Source organism: Oncorhynchus nerka, linkage group LG15 (assembly GCF_034236695.1).
Source record: "Oncorhynchus nerka isolate Pitt River linkage group LG15, Oner_Uvic_2.0, whole genome shotgun sequence".
Taxonomy (NCBI): Eukaryota; Metazoa; Chordata; class Actinopteri; order Salmoniformes; family Salmonidae; genus Oncorhynchus; species Oncorhynchus nerka.
This window is the reverse complement of record NC_088410.1, coordinates 30,684,543-30,707,989: the sequence shown is the minus strand read 5'-3', so window position 1 is coordinate 30,707,989 and position 23,447 is coordinate 30,684,543. Positions and strand designations below refer to the sequence as shown.

General features: G+C 41.1%; 1 protein-coding gene across 1 annotated transcript in view; it reads left to right on the top strand.

Moving 5' to 3' along the window:
- The window catches only part of LOC115143556 (E3 ubiquitin-protein ligase NEURL1-like), a 69,844-nt gene that overhangs the window by 5,340 nt on the left and 41,057 nt on the right, over positions 1-23,447 (top strand). The window contains exons 2-3 of the mRNA XM_065001503.1: positions 16,368-16,633; positions 18,986-19,307. Of these exons, the coding sequence (XP_064857575.1) occupies positions 16,368-16,633; positions 18,986-19,307 (588 nt within the window). The remainder of the gene's footprint in view (positions 1-16,367; positions 16,634-18,985; positions 19,308-23,447) is intronic.

Here is a 23,447-nt window from a genome sequence, read left to right as displayed (position 1 = left end):
TTGCTTGTCTATAACACATATTACTTGTCTATAACACATATTGCTTGTCTATAACACATATTACTTGTCTATAACACATATTGCTTGTCTATAACACAAATTGCTTGTCTATAACACAAATGGCTTGTCTATAACATATATTGCTTGTCTATAACACATATTGCATGTATATATAACACATATTGCTTGTCTATAACACATATTGCTTGTCTATAACACATATTGCTTGTCTATAACACATATTGCTTGTCTATAACACAAATGGCTTGTCTATAACACAAATTGCTTGTCTATAACACAAATGGCTTGTCTATAACACAAATGGCTTGTCTATAACACATATTACTTGTATATAACACATATTACTTGTCTATAACACATATTGCTTGTCTATAACACAAATGGCTTGTCTATAACACATATTACTTGTCTATAACACATATTGCTTGTCTATAACACAAATTGCTTGTCTATAACACAAATGGCTTGTCTATAACATATATTGCTTGTCTATAACACATATTGCATGTATATATAACACAAATTGCTTGTCTATAACACAAACATTATGAATGTATGATCCATAGAGGCACCTCAGTATATTGTTAACTTGATTAATGTGAGTGTGATTCGTTGATTAATTTCATAGTTGTTGGTACATGAAGCCAAAACGCCATTTGCTCATGATATACACATTGTATATGTGCGTTCAGACAACCTATGCAAACATCGTTAAAATGTTGTTTGTCGCATCCCGGGTGGTGCAGTGGTCTAAGGCACTGCATTGCAGTGCTAGCAGTGCCGCCAGAGACTCTGGGATCAAGCCCAGGCTCTGTCGCAGCCGGCCGCGACCGGGAGATCCATGGGTTGACGCACAATTGGCCTAGCGTCGTCCGGCCTAGCGTTGTCCAGGTTAGGGAGGGTTTGGCTGGTTGGGATAATCCCTGTCTCATCGTACACTAGCGCACACTAGTGACTCCTGTGGTGGACCGAGCGCAGTGCATGCTGACCAGGTCGCCAGGTGCACAGTGTTTCCTCCGAACACATTGGTACGGCTGGCTTCCGGCTTGGATGCATGCTGTGTTAAGAAGCAGTGTGGCTTGGTTGGGTTGTGTTTCGGAGGACGCGTGGCTTTCGACCTTCATCTCTCTCGAGCCTGTATGGGAGTTATTGGATAGCGTGAAATTGGGGAGAAAAAGGGGGTAAAACATTTTTTTTTAAATTTGAAACTAAATACGAAATGTAGATCCTGTATTTATTTTGTGTAATCTTTATTTTATACAACTTTTTCATTCCCCCAATTTCCTGTATTTGTAAGCAGACATTCAAATCCTCTATTCCTGGTGCTACTCTTGTGAAATAAGAAGTGACTGTGGGTCGATCATAAGGCTAAGTCAACCCAGAGTGTGTGTGTGTGTGTGTGTGTGTGTGTGTGCATTCGTGCAATTCTATGTGTGCATGCTCGTGCATGTCTGTCTGTTGGTCCCGGATCTCTGGAGGATGTGTGTATTAAGCTGTGTTTTGTAGAGAAGCAAGCCTGGGGAGCTAGGGGTGAAACGTGGAAATTAGTTTGTATTTTATTTCTTTTTTTTTGTCATTTAGCAGACGCTCTTATACAAAGCGACTTACAGGAGCGATTAGGGATAAGTGCCTTGCTCAAGGGCGCTTCGACAGATTTCACCTAGTCAGCTTGGGGATTCGAACCAGCAACTTCTTGGGTTACTGGCCGAACCTCTTAACCGCTAGGCTAACACCCAGCCCACACTTCAATGAAGAGGAGAGAGGAGAGGTTCTGTTGCTTTGCTGTGGGTCTCAGTTGCTGATAGACACCCTGGCAAGCTCCATTGTCCCTGCATTCTTAGAATCCTGCTTGCCCTATGTTGCCACAGCGATTCTGTTTATGGCTTCATTATGCTTTGATTGGCACATTGTGCGAGGATAGTATGACACAATACCTGTTTTCTTGTGGAATCGTAACTGTGTATTATAAGGAGAATAGTATTATGATGACTAATGCCATGTGTATTATGAAGACATTATAGTATTATGATGACTAATACCATGTGTTTTATGAAGACATTATAGTATTGTGATGACTAATACCATGTGTTTTATGAAGACATTATAGTATTGTGATGACTAATACCATGTGTATTATGAAGACATTATAGTATTATGATGACTAATACCATGTGTATTATCCGCTACAAGACCATGGTGCTTGCCTACGGAGCTGTGAGGGGAACGGCACCTCAGTACCTCCAGGCTCTGATCAGGCCCTACACCCAAACAAGGGCACTGCGTTCATCCACCTCTGGCCTGCTCGCCTCCCTACCACTGAGGAAGTACAGTTCCCGCTCAGCCCAGTCAAAACTGTTCGCTGCTCTGGCCCCCAATGGTGGAACCAAATCCCCTCACGACGCCAGGACAGCGGAGTCAATCACCACCTTCCGGAGACACCTGAAACCCCACCTCTTTAAGGAATACCTAGGATAGGATAAAGTAATCCCTCTCACCCCCCTTAAAAGATTTAGATGCACTACTGTTCCACTGGATGTCATAAGGTGAATGCACCAATTTGTAAGTCGCTCTGGATAAGAGCGTCTGCTAAATGACTTAAATGTTAAATGTTAAATGTTATTATGAAGACATTATAGTATTATGATGACTAATGCCATGTGTATTATGAAGACATTATAGTATTATGATGACTAGTACCATGTGTATTATGAATATATTATAGTATTATGAGGACTAGTACCATGTGTATTATGAAGACATTATAGTATTATGATTAGTACCATGTGTATTATGAAGACATTATAGTATTATGATGATGAATACCATGTGTTTTATGAAGACATTATAGTATTGTGATGACTAATACCATGTGTATTATGAAGACATTATAGTATTGTGATGACTAATACCATGTGTATTATGAAGACATTATAGTATTATGATGACTAATACCATGTGTATTATGAAGACATTATAGTATTATGATGACTAATACCATGTGTTTTATGAAGACATTATAGTATTGTGATGACTAATACCATGTGTTTTATGAAGACATTATAGTATTGTGATGACTAATACCATGTGTATTATGAAGACATTATAGTATTATGATGACTAATACCATGTGTATTATGAAGACATTATAGTATTATGATGACTAATGCCATGTGTATTATGAAGACATTATAGTATTATGATGATTAATACCATGTGTTTTATGAAGACATTATAGTATTGTGATGACGAATACCATGTGTTTTATGAAGACATTATCGTATTATGATGACTAGAACCATGTGCATTATGAAGATATTATAGTATTATGATGACTAATACCATGTGTATTATGAAGGTATTATAGTATTATGATGACTAGTACCATGTGTATTATGAATATATTATAGTATTATGATTAGTACCATGTGTATTATGAAGACATTATAGTATTATGATGACGAATACCATGTGTTTTATGAAGACATTATAGTATTATGAGGACTAGTACCATGTGTATTATGAAGACATTATAGTATTATGATTAGTACCATGTGTATTATGAAGACATTATAGTATTATGATGACGAATACCATGTGTTTTATGAAGACATTATAGTATTATGAGGACTAGTACCATGTGTATTATGAAGACATTATAGTATTATGATTAGTACCATGTGTTTTATGAAGACATTATAGTATTATGATTAGTACCATGTGTTTTATGAAGACATTATAGTATTATGATTAGTACCATGTGTATTATGAAGACATTATAGTATTATGATTAGTACCATGTGTTTTTTGAAGACAATAGGTTTGGGCGGTAACCAAATGTTCATATGTGACCCACCACCTTGATTTGGTCCTATGTAGCAACATTTGAAATAGTTTTTTACATTGATGAAAGTCGAGACTCGGAGCTAGAAAGTTGTATATCATACACTACAGTTGAGGAACAATGGGAAATGAATTATTCTTTGAAAATTGATAAACGTTTGGTACACCGACTGGAGAGCTTTTCTTTATCTGCACCGGTTTAGCCGTAGCCCCCCCATGTCTTTAAGAATTCACTTGTGAGGCCATGTACTAAACACGGAACGCTCTGAATTTACGAATGGACAATCCCACAGCACAGTCGCACTCACCAACACTCTGGGTAACATAACAGCCTATCCAGCTCTGCTAAGGCGAATGATGTTCAGTGAGCTGTTCTCTCTCTCTCTTAGTTGTCTGGAAGTAGCTGGCAAGTTAGTACAGAACGCTCGGATCAACCCTTAGCTCCACCCATGTCTTTAAGGCTTAAGAGGGTGTGAACAATGCTGAATGGGAATAGACAAAGAAGTGCTCTCCAATTGTAGTACCAAAACAATGTACTAGTCAATGATTCCCACTGTTGCCCTCTTTTGGCATGGCTGGCAAGCCTATTCACAGGCTAACCTCAATCTACCCTACAGTACATAAACTGTGTGTGGCAGGTCAGTGAGTAAGGTAGTGTAGTAAACAACCGAAGATAAGATGAAGAAGGAAAGTGGTGAAAGTAGTAGCAAAAAGTAGTAGTAAAAAAACACACTGTCTAATCCTTGGTCTATATCCTAATCTGACTTTGGTGCAGGCCATGTTCTTCTTCACATGACCGTCTCTGGTAAACAAACTATATCAAGTAGAATCAAAGTTTACTTGTCAGATACAGAGACTACAGAAGGTGTAAACGGTACTGTGAAATAAATGGTTACTTGCGTAGTGGAGTCTTTTGTTCAGACCCATAATGCCAACCCATACTATCATGCACCATGCACGATTTTGCAGGTAGCTAAAGTTAGCTAACATGAGGCTATAACTAGCAATGCATATGGCTTTCAAAGATACAAATGATATGACTACACAGCTCATACACGTAACATTAGCTAGCAAGCCAGCCAGCTAACGTAAGCTAGCTAGCTAACAGTATGCTTTAATTAACTTGCAATGAAAACGACTTTATCTCCTAACGTATTGCACAACTTGACTGCAGGTACTTACTTAAAAAGTAGGTACAAATATTTTTATTTGGATTCATGTGTGAGGCCATGTACTATGAAAAACTTCAAATAAATAGTTTCAATGGTATTGACGGTATTGAAAAACTATCCCGTGGCTATTTCTAAATACCCCAGTATACAGTATACGGTATACCACCCAAGCCTAGAAGACAATAGTATTATGATGACTAATAACATGTGTATTATGAAGACAATAGTATTATGATGACTAGTACCATGTGTATTATGAAGACAATACCATTATGATGACTAATAACATGTGTATTATGAAGACAATAGTATTATGATGACTAATAACATGTGTATTATGAAGACAATAGTATTATGATGACTAGTACCATGTGTATTATGAAGACAATAGTATTATGATGACTAGTACCATGTGTATTATGAAGACAATACCATTATGATGACTAATAACATGTGTATTATGAAGACAATAGTATTATGATGACTAATAACATGTGTATTATGAAGACAATAGTATTATGATGACTAGTACCATGTGTATTATGAAGACAATAGTATTATGATGACTAATAACATGTGTATTATGAAGACAATAGTATTATGATGACTAGTACCATGTGTATTATGAAGACAATACCATTATGATGACTAATAACATGTGTATTATGAAGACAATAGTATTATGATGACTAATAACATGTGTATTATGAAGACAATAGTATTATGATGACTAGTACCATGTGTATTATGAAGACAATAGTATTATGATGACTAATAACATGTGTATTATGAAGACAATAGTATTATGATGACTAATAACATGTGTATTATGAAGACAATAGTATTATGATGACAAATTCTGTTTTATGTGGACTATACCATTATAAGGACTCAAGTGCAATCATATGAATCACCGTTATAACTGAAAGTGCCCGATCCTAAGATACAACCAGGAAGTCATTACTCCACCGTCAGTTAGTTCTCCTGAACAAATATTTGAATATTTATTCCAACAAATGGAACACTATTCACACGATGTGCCGTTACACTGTCACTAACCCGTGCAGTGTGTAGATAAGAATGGCATTCCCTCGTAGATACATACAGTACATGCACTAAATAGGGAATAGGCTGTCAATTGAGACACAGCCCCTTCTCAGTCTAGATACACGTACAACTATAGCGGGAAGATTAGTTTACACTTTTACAAAGATGTTCATTGAAGGATGACAAGTCTTAGTCACACAGAAGCCGTGTGTGTTTCCGACAGGGATTAGACTTGTCATTACTGTGTGGTCATTAGCGAAATAAGTCCTCACAAGTGCGCTCACGCACACACACACACTTCTCCAGGCTACGGAAGGAGAACCACAGTATGCACAATGTTTATCCATAAAGAGACATCCTTGACCTTTGGGAGAGAGGGAGAGAACAGTCATGTAAGGATTTTAAATGGACACAGACATGCGCACACACACACACACACACTAATGAGGATGTTGCTGTGTTATGGGAGGCACCTTCCGGACTAGTAGGTTAAATAGAGCCATTTTGAAGCCATGACGGTCACAGTGTGTGTGTATGTGTGTGTGTGTGCGTGCGTGTGTTCATGCGTGTGTTTTCTGTGTGTAACAGACACCAACTTTGGACACGTTGCTGGAGCAACTACAAGATCTGATAGGAGCACCTTATCCCTACCTACAGTAAATTTGGAAAGTATTCAGACCCCTTGACTTATTCAAAAAAAAATCTTCTTATTTCACAGCCTTATTCTAAAATGTATTAAATACATTGGTTTTCTTATACATTTTCACACAATACCCCATAATGACAAAGTGAAAACTGTTTTTTAGAAATGTTTGAAAATGTATTAAAATTAAGAAACAGAAATACCTTATTTACATACAGTGCTGTGAAAAAGTATTTGTCCCCTTCCTGATTTCTTCTTTTTTTGCACATTTGTCACACTTAAATGTTTCAGATCATCAAACAACTTGAAATATTACACAAAGATAACCCAAGTAAACACAAAATGCAGTTTTTAAGTGATGATTTTAATTATTAAGGGAAAAAGCTATCCGAACCTTCATGGCCCTATGTGACAAAGTAATTGCCACCTAAACCTAATAACTGGTTGTGCCACCCTCAGCAGCAACAACTGCAATCAAGCGTTTGCGATAACTGGCAATGAGTCTTTCACATCGCTGTGAAGGAATTTTGGCCCACTCTTCTTTGTATAATTGTTTTAATTCAACCACAGTGGAGGGTTTTCGAGCATGAACTGCCTTTTTAAGATCACGCCACAGCATCTCAATCGGATTCATGTCCGGACTTTGACTAGGCCACTCCAAAACCTTAATTTTGTTTTTTTAAAGCCAATCAGAGGTGGACTTACTGGTGTGTTTTGGATCATTGTACTGCTGCAGAGGTTCAGCTTGAGGTCACGAACTGATGGCCGGACATTCTCCTTCAGGATTCTTTGGGAGAGAGCAGAATTCATGGTTCCGTCAATCACAGCAAGTTGTCCAGGTCCTGAAGCAGCAAAGCAGCCCCAGACCATCACACTACCACCACCATGCTGACCCCAGACCATCACACTACCACCACCATATTTGACTGTTGGTATGATGTTCTTTTTCTGAAATGCTGTGTTACTTTTAGGCCAGATGTAACGGGACGCACACCTTCCAAACAGTTCAACTTTTGTCTCGTCAGTCCACAGAATATTTTTCCAAAGGTCTTGGGGATCATCAAGATGTTTTTTGCCAAAAGTGGGATGAGCCTTTATGTTCTTTTGGGTCAGCAGTGGTTTTCGCCTTGGAACTCTGCCATGGATGCCATTTTTGCCCAGTCTCTTTCTTATAGTTTAGTCATGAACACTGACCTTAACTGAGGCAAGTGAGGCCTGCAGTTCTTTAGATGTTGTTGTGGGTTCTTTTGTGACCTCTTGGATGAGTCGTCGATGCACTCTTGGGGTGATTTTGGTAGTCCGGCCACTCCTGGGAAGGTTCACCACTGTTCCAAATGTTCTCCATTTGTGGATAATAGCTCTCACCGTGGTTCGCTGGAGTCCCAAAGCTTTAGAACTGGCGTTGTAACCCTTTCCAGACTGAAAGATGTCAATTACTTTGTTTCTCATCTGTTCCTGGATTTATTTGGATCGCAGCATGATATCTTGCTTTTTGAGATCTTTTGGCCTACTTCACCTTGTCAGACAGGTTGTATTTAAGTGATATCTTGATTCAACAGGTCTGGCAGTAGTCAGGCCTGGGTTTGGCTAGTGAAATTGAACTCGGCTTTCCAAAAAATGTGATTAACCACAGTTAATTCATGATTTAACAAGGGGGAGCAATTACTTTGTCACATAGGGCTACGAAGGTTCGGATAGCTTTTGTCCCTTAATAAATACAATTATCACTTAAAAACTGTATTGTGTGTTTACTTGGGTTATCTTTGTGTAATATTAAAATTTGTTTGATGATCTGAAACATTTAAGTGTGACAAATGTTTTCACGGCACTGTAAGTATTCAAATGCTTTGCTATGAGACTCGAAATTGAGCTCAGGTGCATCCTGTTTCCATTGATCATCCTTGAGATGTTTGTACAACTTGATTGGAGTCCACCTGTGGTAAATTGAATTGATTGGACATGATTTGAAAAGGCACACACCTGTCTGTATAAGGTCCCACATTTGACAGTGCATGTCAGAGCAAAAACCAATCCATGAGGTTGAAGGAATTGTCCGTAGAGCTCCATGACAGGATTGTGTCAAGGCACATATCTGGGGAAGGGTACCAAAACATTTCTGCAACATTGAAGGTCCCCAAGAAAAGAGTTGCCTCCAGCATTTTTAAATGGAAGAAGTTTGGAACCATCAAGACTCTTCCTAGAGCTGGCCGCCGGCCAAACTGAGCAATCGGGGGAGAAGGGCCTTGGTCAGGGAAGTGACCAAGAACCCGATGGTCACTCTGACCGAGCTCCGGAGTTCCTCTGTGGAGATGGGAGAACCTTCCAGAAGAACAACCATCTCTGCAGCACTCCACCAATTTATGGTAGAGTGGCCTGACGGAAGCCACTCCTCAGTAAAAGGCACAACATTCCGCTTGGAGATTGCCAAAAGGCCCCTTAAGGACTCTCAGACCATGAGAAACAAGATTCTCTGATCTGATGAAACCAAGATTGAACTCTTTGGCCTGAATGCCAAGCATCATGTCTGGAGGATAACCTGGCACCATCCCTACGGTGAAGCCTGGTGGTGGCAGCATCATGCTGTAGGGATGTTTTTCAGCGGAATGGACTGGGCTACTAGTCAGGATCGAGGGAAAGATGAACGTAGCCAAGTACAGAGAGATCCTTGATTAAAAGCTCATCCAGAGTGCTCAGACTCTCAGACTGGGGTGAAGGTTCACCTTCCAACAGGACAACAACCCTAAGCACACAGCCAAGACAACATAGGAGTTGCTTCAGGTCAAGTCACTGAATGTCCTTGAGTGGTCCAGCCAGAGCCTGGACTTGAACATCTCTGGAGAGACCTGGAAATAGCTCTGCAGCGACGCTCCCCACCCAACCTGACAGAGCTTGATAGGATTTGCAGATAAGAATGGGAGAAACTCCCCAAATATAGGTGTGCCAAGCTTGTAGTGTCATACCCAAAAAGACTCAAGGCTCTAATCGCTGCCAAAGGGTCTGAATGTAATATTTCAGTGTTTTATTTTTAATACATGTGTAACAATGTCTAAAAAGCTGTTTTACTTTGTCGTTATGGGTTATTGTGTGTAGATTGATGAGCGGGAAAAAAACTATTTAACACATTTTAGAATAAGGCTGTAATTTGTTCTTAACTGACTTGCCTAGTAAAATAAATAAATAAAATAAAAATCTACCTCAATTACCTCGTATCCCTGCACATTGACTCAGTATTGGTACCCCGTATATATAGCCAAGTTACCGTTACTCATTGTGTATTTATTATTATGTGTTATTCCGTTCTATTATTTCTCTATTTTCTTTCTCTGCATTGTTGGGAAGGGCCCGTAAGTAAGCATTTCACTGTTAGTTTAGAAAGCATGTGACAAATAACATTTGATTTGATTGAAATACCCCTTGTGTCTCACATTCCTCTCTACCTGATTCATAGAGTTACCTCTCTTGTGTACAGAAAGAAATCAATCAAACTGGACACTTAACTTAAACTCCTAGCTCGCTTTTCGCCTTCGAAAATAGCTCGCTAACAGTGAATTAATCATCTTTGGCTAATGGAATCAAATGGAGGTATTCATCATTATAAACAATGTTTCAATGCAGAGCTTGAATAGGAGAGTGGCTCCATGTGTAAACTATGTGCGCACACAGAACATCACCGAAACAATTACCATAATTGGGCTTTTTCAGCTCACTGTTATACTGTAGGAATTGTACCCTCAACTCGAAATATACACTCTCAGAAAAAAAGGGTTCTTTGGCTGTCCCCATAGGAGAACCCTTTTTCGTTCCAGGTAGAACTCTTTCAGGTTCCATGTAGAACCCTCTGGGGAACGGGTTCTACATTGAACCCTATACTGTTCTACCTGGAACCAAAAAGGGTTCTTCAAAGTGTTCTCCTATGGGACAGCCGAAGAACCCTTTTAGGTTCTCAACCTTGTTTTCTAAGAGTGTAACCAATGGCAACGAGAGCACAAATTAGGCATGTGAAATCCTATCAACACCATGTATGAGGTGGAAGGACCTGTTACACATGACCGGACTTGGAGCTTCGTAATCATCGGCTACGTCACCCAATATGCTTCCATCCTTCCACAGATGTTACTTGAGGTCAAATTGTAGGCATTGGGAAATGTTGATTTATTTAACTAGACAAGTCAGTTAAGATGGAACTCCTGATCACGGCCGGTTGTGATACAGCCCGGGATCAAAACGGTGTCTGTAGTGACGCCTCTAGCACTGAGATGCAGTGCCTTACATTTACATTTAAGTCATTTAGCAGACGCTCTTATCCAGAGCGACTTAGACCGCTGCACCACTCGGGAGCCCACCTATTGAGAACTGGAAGGGGAATTCTCAGGGAAGGTTGGTCATTCTAAATAATCCTCCCATGGTACAGACGTAGGATCTTAATTTGATCACTCTTTTGTTAACGATCATTTTCCTGTACTGCAGGAAATGCAAACTTGTAGTGTATTCAAGGTTTAAAAAGGCTTCTAAAATTTGTAATTTCCACTTTTACATTTCTAACTTGATTTTCCATAATATAAAATGCATCAACCCCTACAAAGAAAATATCCATTAATTATAATCCACATAATAATTCACATTTCCTGTCGCTGCAGGATTATTTTCCTGCTGTAGCAAACTGGCTCAATTTACAATACGACATCTGTATTGAGGCACTCAAAGATCTTCAGGCACATTACAAGTCCAGCTAGAGAGTGATAAGGTCAAACAGTCTTTTCCCCATACACCTTTTTCCCATATCTTTGTCTGGTAATGCTAGGCCTGGGCACTGTCAGTTGGCATGGAGATATGCAGATCTAGGATCTTAATTAGATCACTCTTTTGTTGCATGAAATGTCTGGCATAACAAGAAATGTAAACTTGTAGTGTATTCGAGGTTTAAAAAGGCATCGAAAGTTTGTAATTTACACTCTGAAATTCCAGACTTGATTTTCCCTTCGCGAAAAATGTATCAACCCCTACAAAAATGCCCATTAATTATAATCCACATTTCCTGTTGCTGCAGGATTATTTTCTTGCGGTGCGAAACGCAGGTTCGAATTTGTCATCATGAATATTCTTCTGGAGGCAGCTCTGCAGAGTGATCACTAGCTGGCACAGCTATAAAGTCATAAAACCACACTGCTACTGTATTTATACTTGGGATATTGCTTTTCAACAGTAAAAGTTCAAACATCGCTCATCATTCAAACTGCCCCTAATGCCTATCCCCAACCTCAAAAATGGCCTTCAGCGATGTTTGAACTTTTACTATTGAAAAGCAATATCCCAAGTATAAATACAATAAAGTACAGACAGTAAAGGGTAAAAAATATATATATTTCTGAGCAAACGAGTGTTTTTTAGACACAACTGAAAACTTCAAGGAGTAGCGCAGTCTAGGAGTTGGTCAGATGGGAATCTGTGATGTCATTGACCTCCCCCTTGCTTGAGAAGCAATAGAGAACAAAAGAGGAAAGGCCCACCCCCCACTTGTGTTATGTCATGACATACCTGGACTACCTATTGAGATGTGCTTTTTGTCAAGTAAATCAGGTGTTGAATGAGGTGAAAAGGAGACTGGAGTGCCTCTTTAAATTAAGACCGAAAAGCTAACCGCTGGGCTATTTAAAGGGAAATCGCTCAGTTCTGTATCCAGGACAAGACCAATGGCAAGAAACGTCAACCTGCATTAGAAACTGGTCAAATTAATATCCTACATCTGTAGGTATTGACAGACAGCCTTTCAGAAAGCATAAAACACAGCAATCCTTTATGGAAAAATGACTTTCATTCAGATAGGCCAAGATTAGTTTGGAAGTATTAGTGATCCTACTGTAGCCTACAATGCTGTCCTGATAAACCATAGCACTAAAATGCAAATATCATTCATGTGTTGTCTGCTAGCAAACAAATAGCATCTGTCCCTATCAAGCCTGAGCCGTTCCCGCAAATCTAGCCTTTGACGCAGGGACTGAGGGTTGCTAAGGAACATGAATTCACACTTAACCCCTGTTTCCCTCAACCAACAGCTGCGGCTCTCCATTCGCTAGTTGTCGCTAATGCATTCAGTTCAATCTGGCCTGACACACACACATACTGTACACACACACACACACTGTCCAATCTGCTGCGACCATGTGTGCCCCATTCAATGAATCCTCTCCCTTTGCCCCTACGCTAAGACAAAGGACATGATGGGGCATGAGTCAGTAAGTGATTGTATAGGCTAAACACTGGGAGTGTGTATCTATTGATAAAGTAGTCTCTTCCTCCCAAATGGCACCCTATTCCCTTTTTAGTGCACTCATTTTGACCGTGCCCTATAGGGCTTTGGTTGAAAGTAGTGCACTGTGTAGGGAATAGGGTGCCATTTGGGACATAGGCTAGCTGTTATGTAGAATGCTGTATACAGGCCTTATCAGTAATTCCCAGAACCTCAGTTGCTGTTGCAGTTTTTGTTGAGGTTATCAATGGTACAAAAAGTAGAAGAGCTGGGTTATTGTGATTTGTACAATTTGGTGAGGACAACCAAGATGCCCTGATTTGAATATAGAATAGAACCAAAACACAGTTAGCTAATTGAAAGGGCACAACAGGCTAATATCCCATTCACATGACATTATATACACTGTGTCTACAAAACATTAGGAACACCTGCTCTTTCCATGACATTATATACACTGTGTCTACAAAACATTAGGAACACCTGCTCTTTCCATGACATAAGCTGATCCAGGTGAAAGGTCCCTTATTGATCTTATCCAGGTCCCTTATTGATCTTATCCAGGTCCCTTATTGATCTCACTTGTTAAATCAAATCACATTTTATTCTTCACATGCGCCCAATACATCGAGTGTAGACCTTACAGTGAAATGCTTACTTACGAGCCCTTAACCAAAAATGCAGTTAAAAAAAGGTTATGAATAAGAGATAAAAGTAACAAGTAAATAAAGAGCAGCAGTAAAATAACAACAGCGAGACTATATACAGTGTCAATGTGCAGGGGGTACCGGTTATTTGAGGTAGTATGTACATGTAGGTAGAGTTATTAAAGTGACTATGCATCGATGACAACAGAGAGTAGCAGTGGTGTAAAGAGGGGGTGAGGAACTAAAAATAGTCTGGGTAGCCATTTGACTAGATGTTCAGGAGTCTTATGGCTTGGGGGTAGAAGCTGTTTAGATGCCTCTAGGACCTAGACTTGGCGCTCCGGTACCGCTTGCCATGCGGTAGCAGAGAGAACTGTCTATGACTAGGGTGGCTGGATTCTTTTTTAAGGCCTTCCTCTGACACCGCCTGGTATAGAGGTCCTGGATGGCAGGAAGCTTGGCCCCAGTGATGTACAGAGTTGTTCGCACTACCCTCTGTAGTGCCAAATCCACTTCAATCAGTGTAGATGAAGGGGAGGAGACAGGTTAAAGAAGGATTCTTTTGTCTTGAGACAATTTAGACAATGAATTGTGTATATGTGCCATTCAGAGGGTGAATGGGCAAGACAAAATATTTAAGTGCTTTTGAGCGGGGTGTGGTAGTAGGTGCCAGGCGCGCCGGTTTCAACAGTTTTCCGTGTGTATTAAGAATGGTCAAAGGACATCCAGCCAATTTGACACAACTGTGGGAAGCATTGGAGTCAACATGGGCCAGTGTCCCTGTGGAACACTTTTGACACCTTATAGAACCCATGCCCTGATGAATTGAACCTGTTTTGAGGGCAAAAGGGGTGCAACTCAATAGTAGGAAGGTGTTCCTAAAATGTTGTACACTCAGTGGAGGCCTCACATTATAGCCAGACCAGTTGAAGGAGCCATGAAATTGAAACGAGACGTGTGTCTTTGAGAGCATGGCTGGCTGCTGCAGTGTAGTAGGTGACTGGGGACCCATTTTTAGAACCGCCACCTGCTCCCTGAGTCATTGGTAAACACATTCATTCACTCTGCATCTTATTCATTACCAGTAGTCAGGACTCAGGCACACACTCATATTGAAGCTTTCCTATGCAGATGATCTTAGTGAGGCACTAATGGACTAAATGATCTATCTCGATGTAATTCCTAATAGTCATGATAATACTGAAGCTTTCCGTTGCAGATCCTACTGATGTGTTATAACAGATGTGGCTGCACTAGATAGAAGTGAAATCCTATGGTTTATTCCTGGTGCACTAGGTTCTCTATCTACATTATATTTCCAGATAGTAATCAAGTCATGTAGTTTGTGCGTCCCTGAGTTGGTTTATAAGAGTCATATGATATATTGTACCGTACTGGAGCTTTCCTAGTAATGCAGTTCCTAATGATGTGCTAGAATATCTATTTGGATTCCCATTACTAGATTAAATCATGTAGTTTGTAGTTTCCTGTCCGTTTGTACTTCCCTGTACTTGTTTATATGAGTCACATGATGAACTGTATGCATTTTCCTGAGACAATATGGGGTTATTGGACACCCCCCTCCTTATATGAATAACTAATATTCAATTAAACTCAAAGTACATTTACACGTGGTTTATACTATAAACATGAATAATATAATAGTATTGTATTATATTCTACACTGTACGGTAATGATGCTTAATCCTAACTGAAAATGCCACGTAGTCACTGACTCAGCCTTGGCATCAATACTCACAAAAGGATGCTACTGTTGGGTCAGAGATGGTGCACATCAACCACTAACTGTATTTGCCAGTCCTAAGGTCATAAGGTCAGGCACAAAGCAATGAACAGGGAGGAAAATGTAATTTCCTAGTCAAACATTGTAAAACGTTAAACAACAGCATGGGCAATTGGTTTTCGCTGGAGGACCGACATGATTACTGAGCAACTGCTGTTTATGTGAATCAAACAAGTCAGATTGTAGTAAGAGGTGAACTAGTTATCTGATGGGAATAGGCCTAGAAATCCATAGAAGTTCCCCATAGGCACAGATCTAGGATCAGCTTTAGCCTCCCTAAATCATAACCTTTGCCATAAACGTGGAGAAACATGACATTGTGCTTAGATCCACATCGTGGGGCAATTTCCACATCCTAATATGTGACAATCATCCAACTTCAACTTCAGCAAGAACTGGACTTATTCTAATGAGTGTATTAATATTCAATTAAATTCAAATCACTTTTATTTTCTGGGAGGGAACTTCATGGGGGAAAACAGGCAAATGTCCCATTCACATGACATGATATAGGCCTCACATTATAGCCAGACCAGTTGAAGGAGCCATGAAATTGAAACGAGACGTGTGTCTTTGAGAGCATGGCTGGCTGCTGCAGTGTAGTAGGTGACTGGGGACCGATTTTTAGAACCGCCACCTGCTCCCTGAGTCATTGGTAAACACATTCATTCACTCTGCATCTTATTCATTACCAGTAGTCAGGACTCAGGCACACACTCATATTGAAGCTTTCCTATGCAGATGATCCTAGTGAGGCGCAAATGGACTAAATTCTCTATTTAGATTTAATCCTCGATATTTCCTGTGAGAGAACTTCATGTGTGGTGATGAATGGTACTGTACATACAAGACGCATAAGAACATAGAACACAACAAAAACATACTGTATAAAGGATTAGAAGGGTTTGAATATCATTCTGATGGCACCCCTCTGTCTATCCATCAGACTCTCTGGGCGGTCCGTTCCCCTCCACCACCCACCGATGCCACCACAAGCCCAAGCGCTGCCTGCCCATCCAGCAGTGTGGCGTTGTGGGCGGGGGCCAGAGGAGAGGCCTGGCCATAAGTCCCTTGCTCTTCCACCCGAACACCAAGGGCTCCCAGATCGCCATGGACCTGGCCCAGAGGACCGTCAAGAGGCAGGCCAGCTTCTGTAACGCCATCACCTTCAGCAACAGACCTGTAGCGTTGTACGAGCAGGTCCGGATCAAGGTATGTAGAGATTTAGATGGACACAACACCACACCCAATGAGGTTTATTTACAGTATTCAAAGTATTCTAACAACGGTAGATTCATTTTATTTGTTTATTTTATAAAAATTTTCAAGAAGAAAAAAGCCCATTCCTCAGCAAGGTCCCCAATCAACATGTTGAACTGCCAGAGAGGCACCCGAACATTACATTTACATTTACATTTAAGTCATTTAGCAGACGCTCTTATCCAGAGCGACTTACAAATTGGTGCGTTCACCTTATGACATCCAGTGGAACTGCCACTTTACAATAGTGCATCTAAATCTTTTAAGGGGGGTGAGAAGGATTACTTTATCCTATCCTAGGTATTCCTTAAAGAGGTGGGGTTTCAGGTGTCTCCGGAAGGTGGTGATTGACTCCGCTGTCCTGGCGTCGTGAGGGAGTTTGTTCCACCATTGGGGGGCCAGAGCAGCGAACAGTTTTGACTGGGCTGAGCGGGATGCTCAAAGATGACGCAAGATACGGAGAGAGATACTAACACGGATCTGTACAATAGCTGAGACTAGCTTTGATGTGTACAGTATCTGATGTATGCACGGTATATATTATGTGAACACACCAAGTCAGAATGGTGATGCGAACACACACACACACACACACACACACACACACACACACACACACACACACACACACACACACAACACACAACATACACACACACATCTAGCTTATGAGCTTGTCCAGGTAAATCCTTCTTTCAGTCTACTGCTGCTTCCCCCTCCTGTTCCTGTGTCTCCCCAAATAGGCTTAGCGGGTTTCCATCTAACGAGCCAGCATGTCAACCCAGTCAAAGCACTGGGTCAATACTGTTTATGGCTCCAGGGCAAGTGGTTGTGGCTTTACTGGGTGTTGGTTAAACAGTGATGAGTGAATAGCAGCAAGCACAACAGTTAATTCAGCCAAGTGCTCTAAAGCAGTGGTTCCTAAACTTTTTTTTTTAATATATAGAATTGCCAGAAAATTAACTTTAAAACGGATCATGTCTCTCCTCACCCCATGACAAAATGTGTAGAAGTGCAGGAAATAAGTTTTAAACCTGCAATATTTTCTCTCCGCCAACAAAAAGGGTGTGAACAGTTTGTGTCATGAACAGTGCTTGTGCCTATAGAAATAGACATCGCTCGCTCGCGGGGGAACGTGTGATGTTCCCCAATGCTGGAATGGGGGCCTGAGTGAAAAAGTTTGGGAACCCCTGCTTTGAAGTACACTTAAACTTCAAGAGAATTTAGGCAATTGTCTTACATAGCCTATTTCTCTCACGTTGTATTGGTTTTCAAATCAACTGTATTTCATTGTCCAGGAGCCAAATGCACAATCCTAGTCATATTAACAACCCATGCTAGTTGTTGCATCTTTATCTCCCTTCAAAATTTCGATTGGATATTTTTTCTCTGTCTCATGAAACCCCTCGCATGTGCGTTGTGCTTTTGACAACTGTGTTTTCCTGCTAATAGCATTATGAAACTAACATTTGCACGTATCCTACTGCCTTGTGCGGAGTGCTGCGCTTATAATGTGAAGACTAAATAATGTATCAACATTTTAAGCTAAATATTATGATCAGTTGCATGAGCCTCATTTCTTTCTAATTTTGGGGGGGGGATGTAGCCTAGGTCTTCTACTTGTATGAATTTGAGACCTATCGTCCCACAATTGTCCCAGATTTAGTTTGGTATAGCTTACTTCTTTCACACAGAACGACAAGCTGTCCAATATAATAAGTACACTTTTCAACTATGTGGGAGAGCAGATTGACATAGGCTATTGATAATGCTGTTCATTACTCCTGTTGTTAGCTGAGGAAAAGCAAATGTGGCAGATATTTTCAAATTGTGCATCCGTATTCTGTAAGAAGGACACACGCCATTGCATCCTAGAGTCGCATGGTCTGTTGAGATGAATTACCATCATCTAAATGGGATTTCTGTCACTGTGGGTGGACTCCCTAATCAGGTTACGCACCCAATGCATATTGGTCCGGTAAATGTCTTAAATGTCCTGTAAATTAAAATGCTGCCTGTCAACGGCCTGCCACCATATATTACTAACGGAAACCCTGGTACACTTACTGTATACAACCAACCAAATTGGCCCATTACTTGCTTTCTTTTGCAACCTGTCAGCATTGTATAGGCCGAGGTCACAAAATGAAATCTCATTGTCAGACAATACACAAAGGGAACCTTCAAACTTCAAGGCAACATTTAGACTTCCTTATGAAGTATAATCCTAGACCTTTACACTCTTATGCTACGACAAACTGCTCTAAGACCATCGACCTATCATAGTCTGTCCTCCTTCCACAGATCACTAAGAAGCAGTGTTGCTGGAGCGGAGCTCTCCGTCTGGGCTTCACAGCTAAAGACCCGTCCCGTATCAACCCAGACAGCCTGCCCAAGTATGCCTGTCCTGACCTGGTCTCCCAGAGTGGCTTCTGGGCCAAGGCACTACCTGAGGAGTTCGCCAACGAAGGGAACGTCATCGCCTTCTGGGTGGACAAGAAGGGCCGGGTCTTCTATAGAATCAATGAGTCCAACCCGATGTTGTTCTTCAGTGGGGTGAGAACAGGAGAACCGCTGTGGGCACTGATAGATGTCTATGGGTTGACCCGTGGAGTGCAACTGCTAGGTATGTTAAGAAAGCATGCATACACACCTACACATTCATCTCCATACCATTCCTCACTTCTAGCTTCTTGGTAAGGTGATGGACAAGGAGAGAATTAGGAGGTACGGTTATGGGATTTGCTGATCACCCATGCCTTTCGAGGATGTCTTTACGGTGAGCACCATGGTCATACAGAATGTAATGGTGCATTTTGTCCACTCCAAAGTCATATTAGGTATTTTAACATGTTTACCGACTGTAAACATAGTGTCTACTGACTGGGAATGAAATATATTTTCTTATGGTGGATGAGGTTAGTGATAGTTATTCTAACCTAATGTGAACCCCTCTAAGATCTTTACAAATGCTATCTATATATGACTAACATTTGGCCCTAGTATTTTTAGCACCACTATAGCACGTGGGCTGCAAAATAACTGCCCTGCTGTGCATTATCGAGGCATGCCATGCAGCTTACCATACATACCATAGAGATAGACATAGCATAGCCTAGTGTTAGCCAAGGCTTAGCATGCATACCATAGAGATAGACATAGCATAGCCTAGTGTTAGCCAAGGCTTAGCATGCATACCATAGAGATAGACATAGCATAGCCTAGTGTTAGCCAAGGCTTAGCATAAATACCGTAGCGATAGACATAGCATGCGATAACCTAGCGTTAGCCAAGGCTTTGATGTACCCAGGGCCTATGGCATACTGTGCATGTTTCTGTTCTCTAGGGATTCAATGTGTCAATGTTGTCATCCCCCTTATGTTAAAAATAGACAAGGGGTTTGGTCACATGTTCCATAGATAGCCCATTTGATCCTAATTGCGAGCCGTGCCAATTGACAGGAGTACAGCGGTATCTCCTGTCTCGGGTAGCAGAGGGGTGGGATGTTTTGTGTTCACCGTGTGATGTGGGAGTCGTTTTATCTGAAGTCCCCCAGTCCCCTCGCACTCCTAGTCTTGACGGGAGGCAGCGATGACAAGTAGCGATAGAAACCTAGCTGTATTCCTCAACAGACTAGCACGGGACTCCTGGGAGTAGCAACGTTAGAGAACGCGGCCGTAATTCGTTGGCCCAAAGTTCACATTGTCGTCTCGCATTACCGTGACGCCTCGCACTCTCCTCTATAAGTCACTTGGGGAGACCCCTGGCGTCTTGGTAAACCGTATGCTGCTCGGAGCGCTGTTACAATCGCTCTCTTCAGCCCTAGTTAAATCAACCCACAGCCTTTTACAGTCAGGCTATAGCCAGGGCAGCCTAGGGTACAGAGCTCCTATAGGTCCTCAGGGGGCCTTCTGACTAACATCTGCCCTCAACATACTGGTCGCTTACATCTGAACTGTAACAGTCCTAACATTTTCTTCCCTAGATTTTTTGGGGGACTTTGGCTTTCCACCTACATCCAGAATATATACATCATGATTACAATTAAACCAGCATCCTCTTATCTCTCTGTATGCATAGACATGCAGCCATCTAGTTATTGTTTTTCTGTACTGTAGGCCTATACATTCTTATTTAGGTACAGTAATCTCTTACTGATTTACATGGAACATTCTATGGTCGCCTTATTATGGGTTTGTGAAATTTCACATGTAACAGGAATGAACATGGGGCTTATATTTGTTTCCACCTACCACACACAAACCTCCAGGCTGCCTTCACTTCATATTCCCTATCAGAGGTGGTATCTGTCAGACCAAATCACTTTTTTTCCAAGCCTGCCGACACACATTATGTTACATATTCTATTCATTTAACTTAATGGCTCCACTGCATTGTACATGCGCCAGGACACGTCTGTTTTGCTGCTACTGTAAAGTCTAACACCCCCCCCCCCCCCCCCCCCTCGCAGGTAATCCTCTAAGGTCAGATTTAGCTTTACCTGATAGTGGTTACGGTTAGGTTAAGGAAATGTTTAACAGGTTTCTGCTTATTGGGAATAGCACAGATAGAGAAGTACCTGAGGCATCTGTTATTCACCCTGGTGTTCTCACAGACTACTGTTACAAACAATATCTAGAATAAGTTTGAAACTTTCTCAGTTCTGTTTAATCAAATGCCAACTCCGAAAGATTTATTAAGTAAATGTAAAGAATCCTTCAAAAAACTGTGAGCTATTTTAAAACCCATAATTACACACTGTCTCACACACACACACACACACACACACACACACACACACACACACACACACACACACACACACACACACACACACACACACACACACACACACACACACAGAAACCGTCATTTACTATCTTAGCACCAAAGTGAACACACGTGCCTACTTCTAAAAACAAAGTGTATTTTGTCCTTTGATAACATCGGTCCCAAGGGTTGTGTTGAGGTCAGCACAGAAGGTTAGGATGACAGGATGACAGCAACAACTTCGAGGCCTCCGATTGGGTGATGCATGATAGGTCCCTCTGTAGGTATTGTCTGATAGGCCCCCTGCAAGAGATGCCTTCCAGACACATTTTAGGGGTTATTACACATGGCCTAGTGTGATGTAGTGTTTTCCACACCTCCAGTTGGGTGATGAGCATGGTTTAAGATCCAAGCTGTAGCTAATGAAACCCAGACAGGCAGAATTATGGGATAAATAAATCTAGCTGCTCTGGTGTTGGCAGCTTCATTCCTCATACCCACACAGGCACACACCTTCTACGACGACCAAGAGAATGGTGATGCACTGCACTTCATTGCCTGCCTGTCTGTCTCTTTTTTCTCTTCTCAACTCTCTTCCCTAGCTATCTTCTCTGTCTATCTCTTCTTAACTGCCTTAACTACATACCAACAGCACTAAAATGTAAATGACTTCAAATGTGATACATTATCAGTCCTGTAGTGACTCCATGTCTTTCGTGTGCATCATGACAAATAAACAAACAAAGTTGACGAGAGCATTGAACTTAACATACAACACCTGTCCTGCCTGTCACATTCTGTTAAAGGTCCCCAAAGCACACACATCCCTGGGTCGCTCCTCTTTTCAGTTCGCTGCAGCTAGCGACTGGAACGAGCTGCAAAAAACACTTGAACTCAACATGTTTTATCTCCATCTCTTCATTCAAAGACTCAATCATGGACACTCTTACTGACAGTTGTGGCTGCTTCGTGTGATGTATTGTTGTCTCTACTTTCTTTCCCTTTGTCTTGTTGTCTGTGCCCAACAATGTTTGTACCATGTTTTGTGCTGCTACCTTGTTGTGTTGCTACCATGTTGTTGTCATGTTGTGTTGCTACCATGCTGTGTTTTCATGTGTTGCTGCCATGCTGTGTTGTTGTCTTAGGTCTCTCTTTGTGTAGTGTTGTGACGTCTCGCTTGTCATGATGTGTGCTTTGTCCTATATATTTTTTTAAAATCCCAGCCCCCGTCCCAGCAGGAGGCCTTTTGCCTTTCGAAAAATGTAATAAAATGAACGTGTACTTGGTCGTTCCACGAAATTAGTGCCTTTTGCTTCCCTTTGATGTGTTAAGTAGAAAGGAGGCACCAATATTGAATTTCACTCACCGTCACAATTTAAATGCTGCCACTAACCACGCTTCCATCCAACCATTTCATACAGATAAATTACCTGATGGAAACATGAAATGCTGGTTTAATTTTATAAATGCAGAAAGTTAAATTGTTCGTTCGACATGGTGGGATCTTTTTGTGTCTGTAAAGTTAATTATGCGAGAAATGGCGGTGGAAACGACTTCATGCGCAAATATTGACATATTAACCATCATATAGAAGGAAACTTGTAGTCACGCGATGATATGTTGTGCGGTCCTCCCACTACGACTCGGGAAAGCATGCAGTTTATTAGGCTGCAGATGAAATAAGTTATGATGAACTTCACAGGGTGGTGAAAGTGCGAGGTGAGGAGCTTCATGCTCCTTTCCAATATATACAGATGGTCTTATTCTGGTACCTTGATGCCCTTTGACAAATATTAATAATATTGCTCTTTATCCATAATAATCTCATCATGTAGCCCACCCGTACTGTATCTGCAAGCTGTTGGCTAGAGGAGCACGTGTCAAGACCAGAGTGGGCACATTTTTTATATAACGCAGCAGTTTTTGTGACAGAACCATCAGTAGAGTTGAAAGGGGTGATGGAAACCCATTTAACTTATTTGGTACATTGTAATTG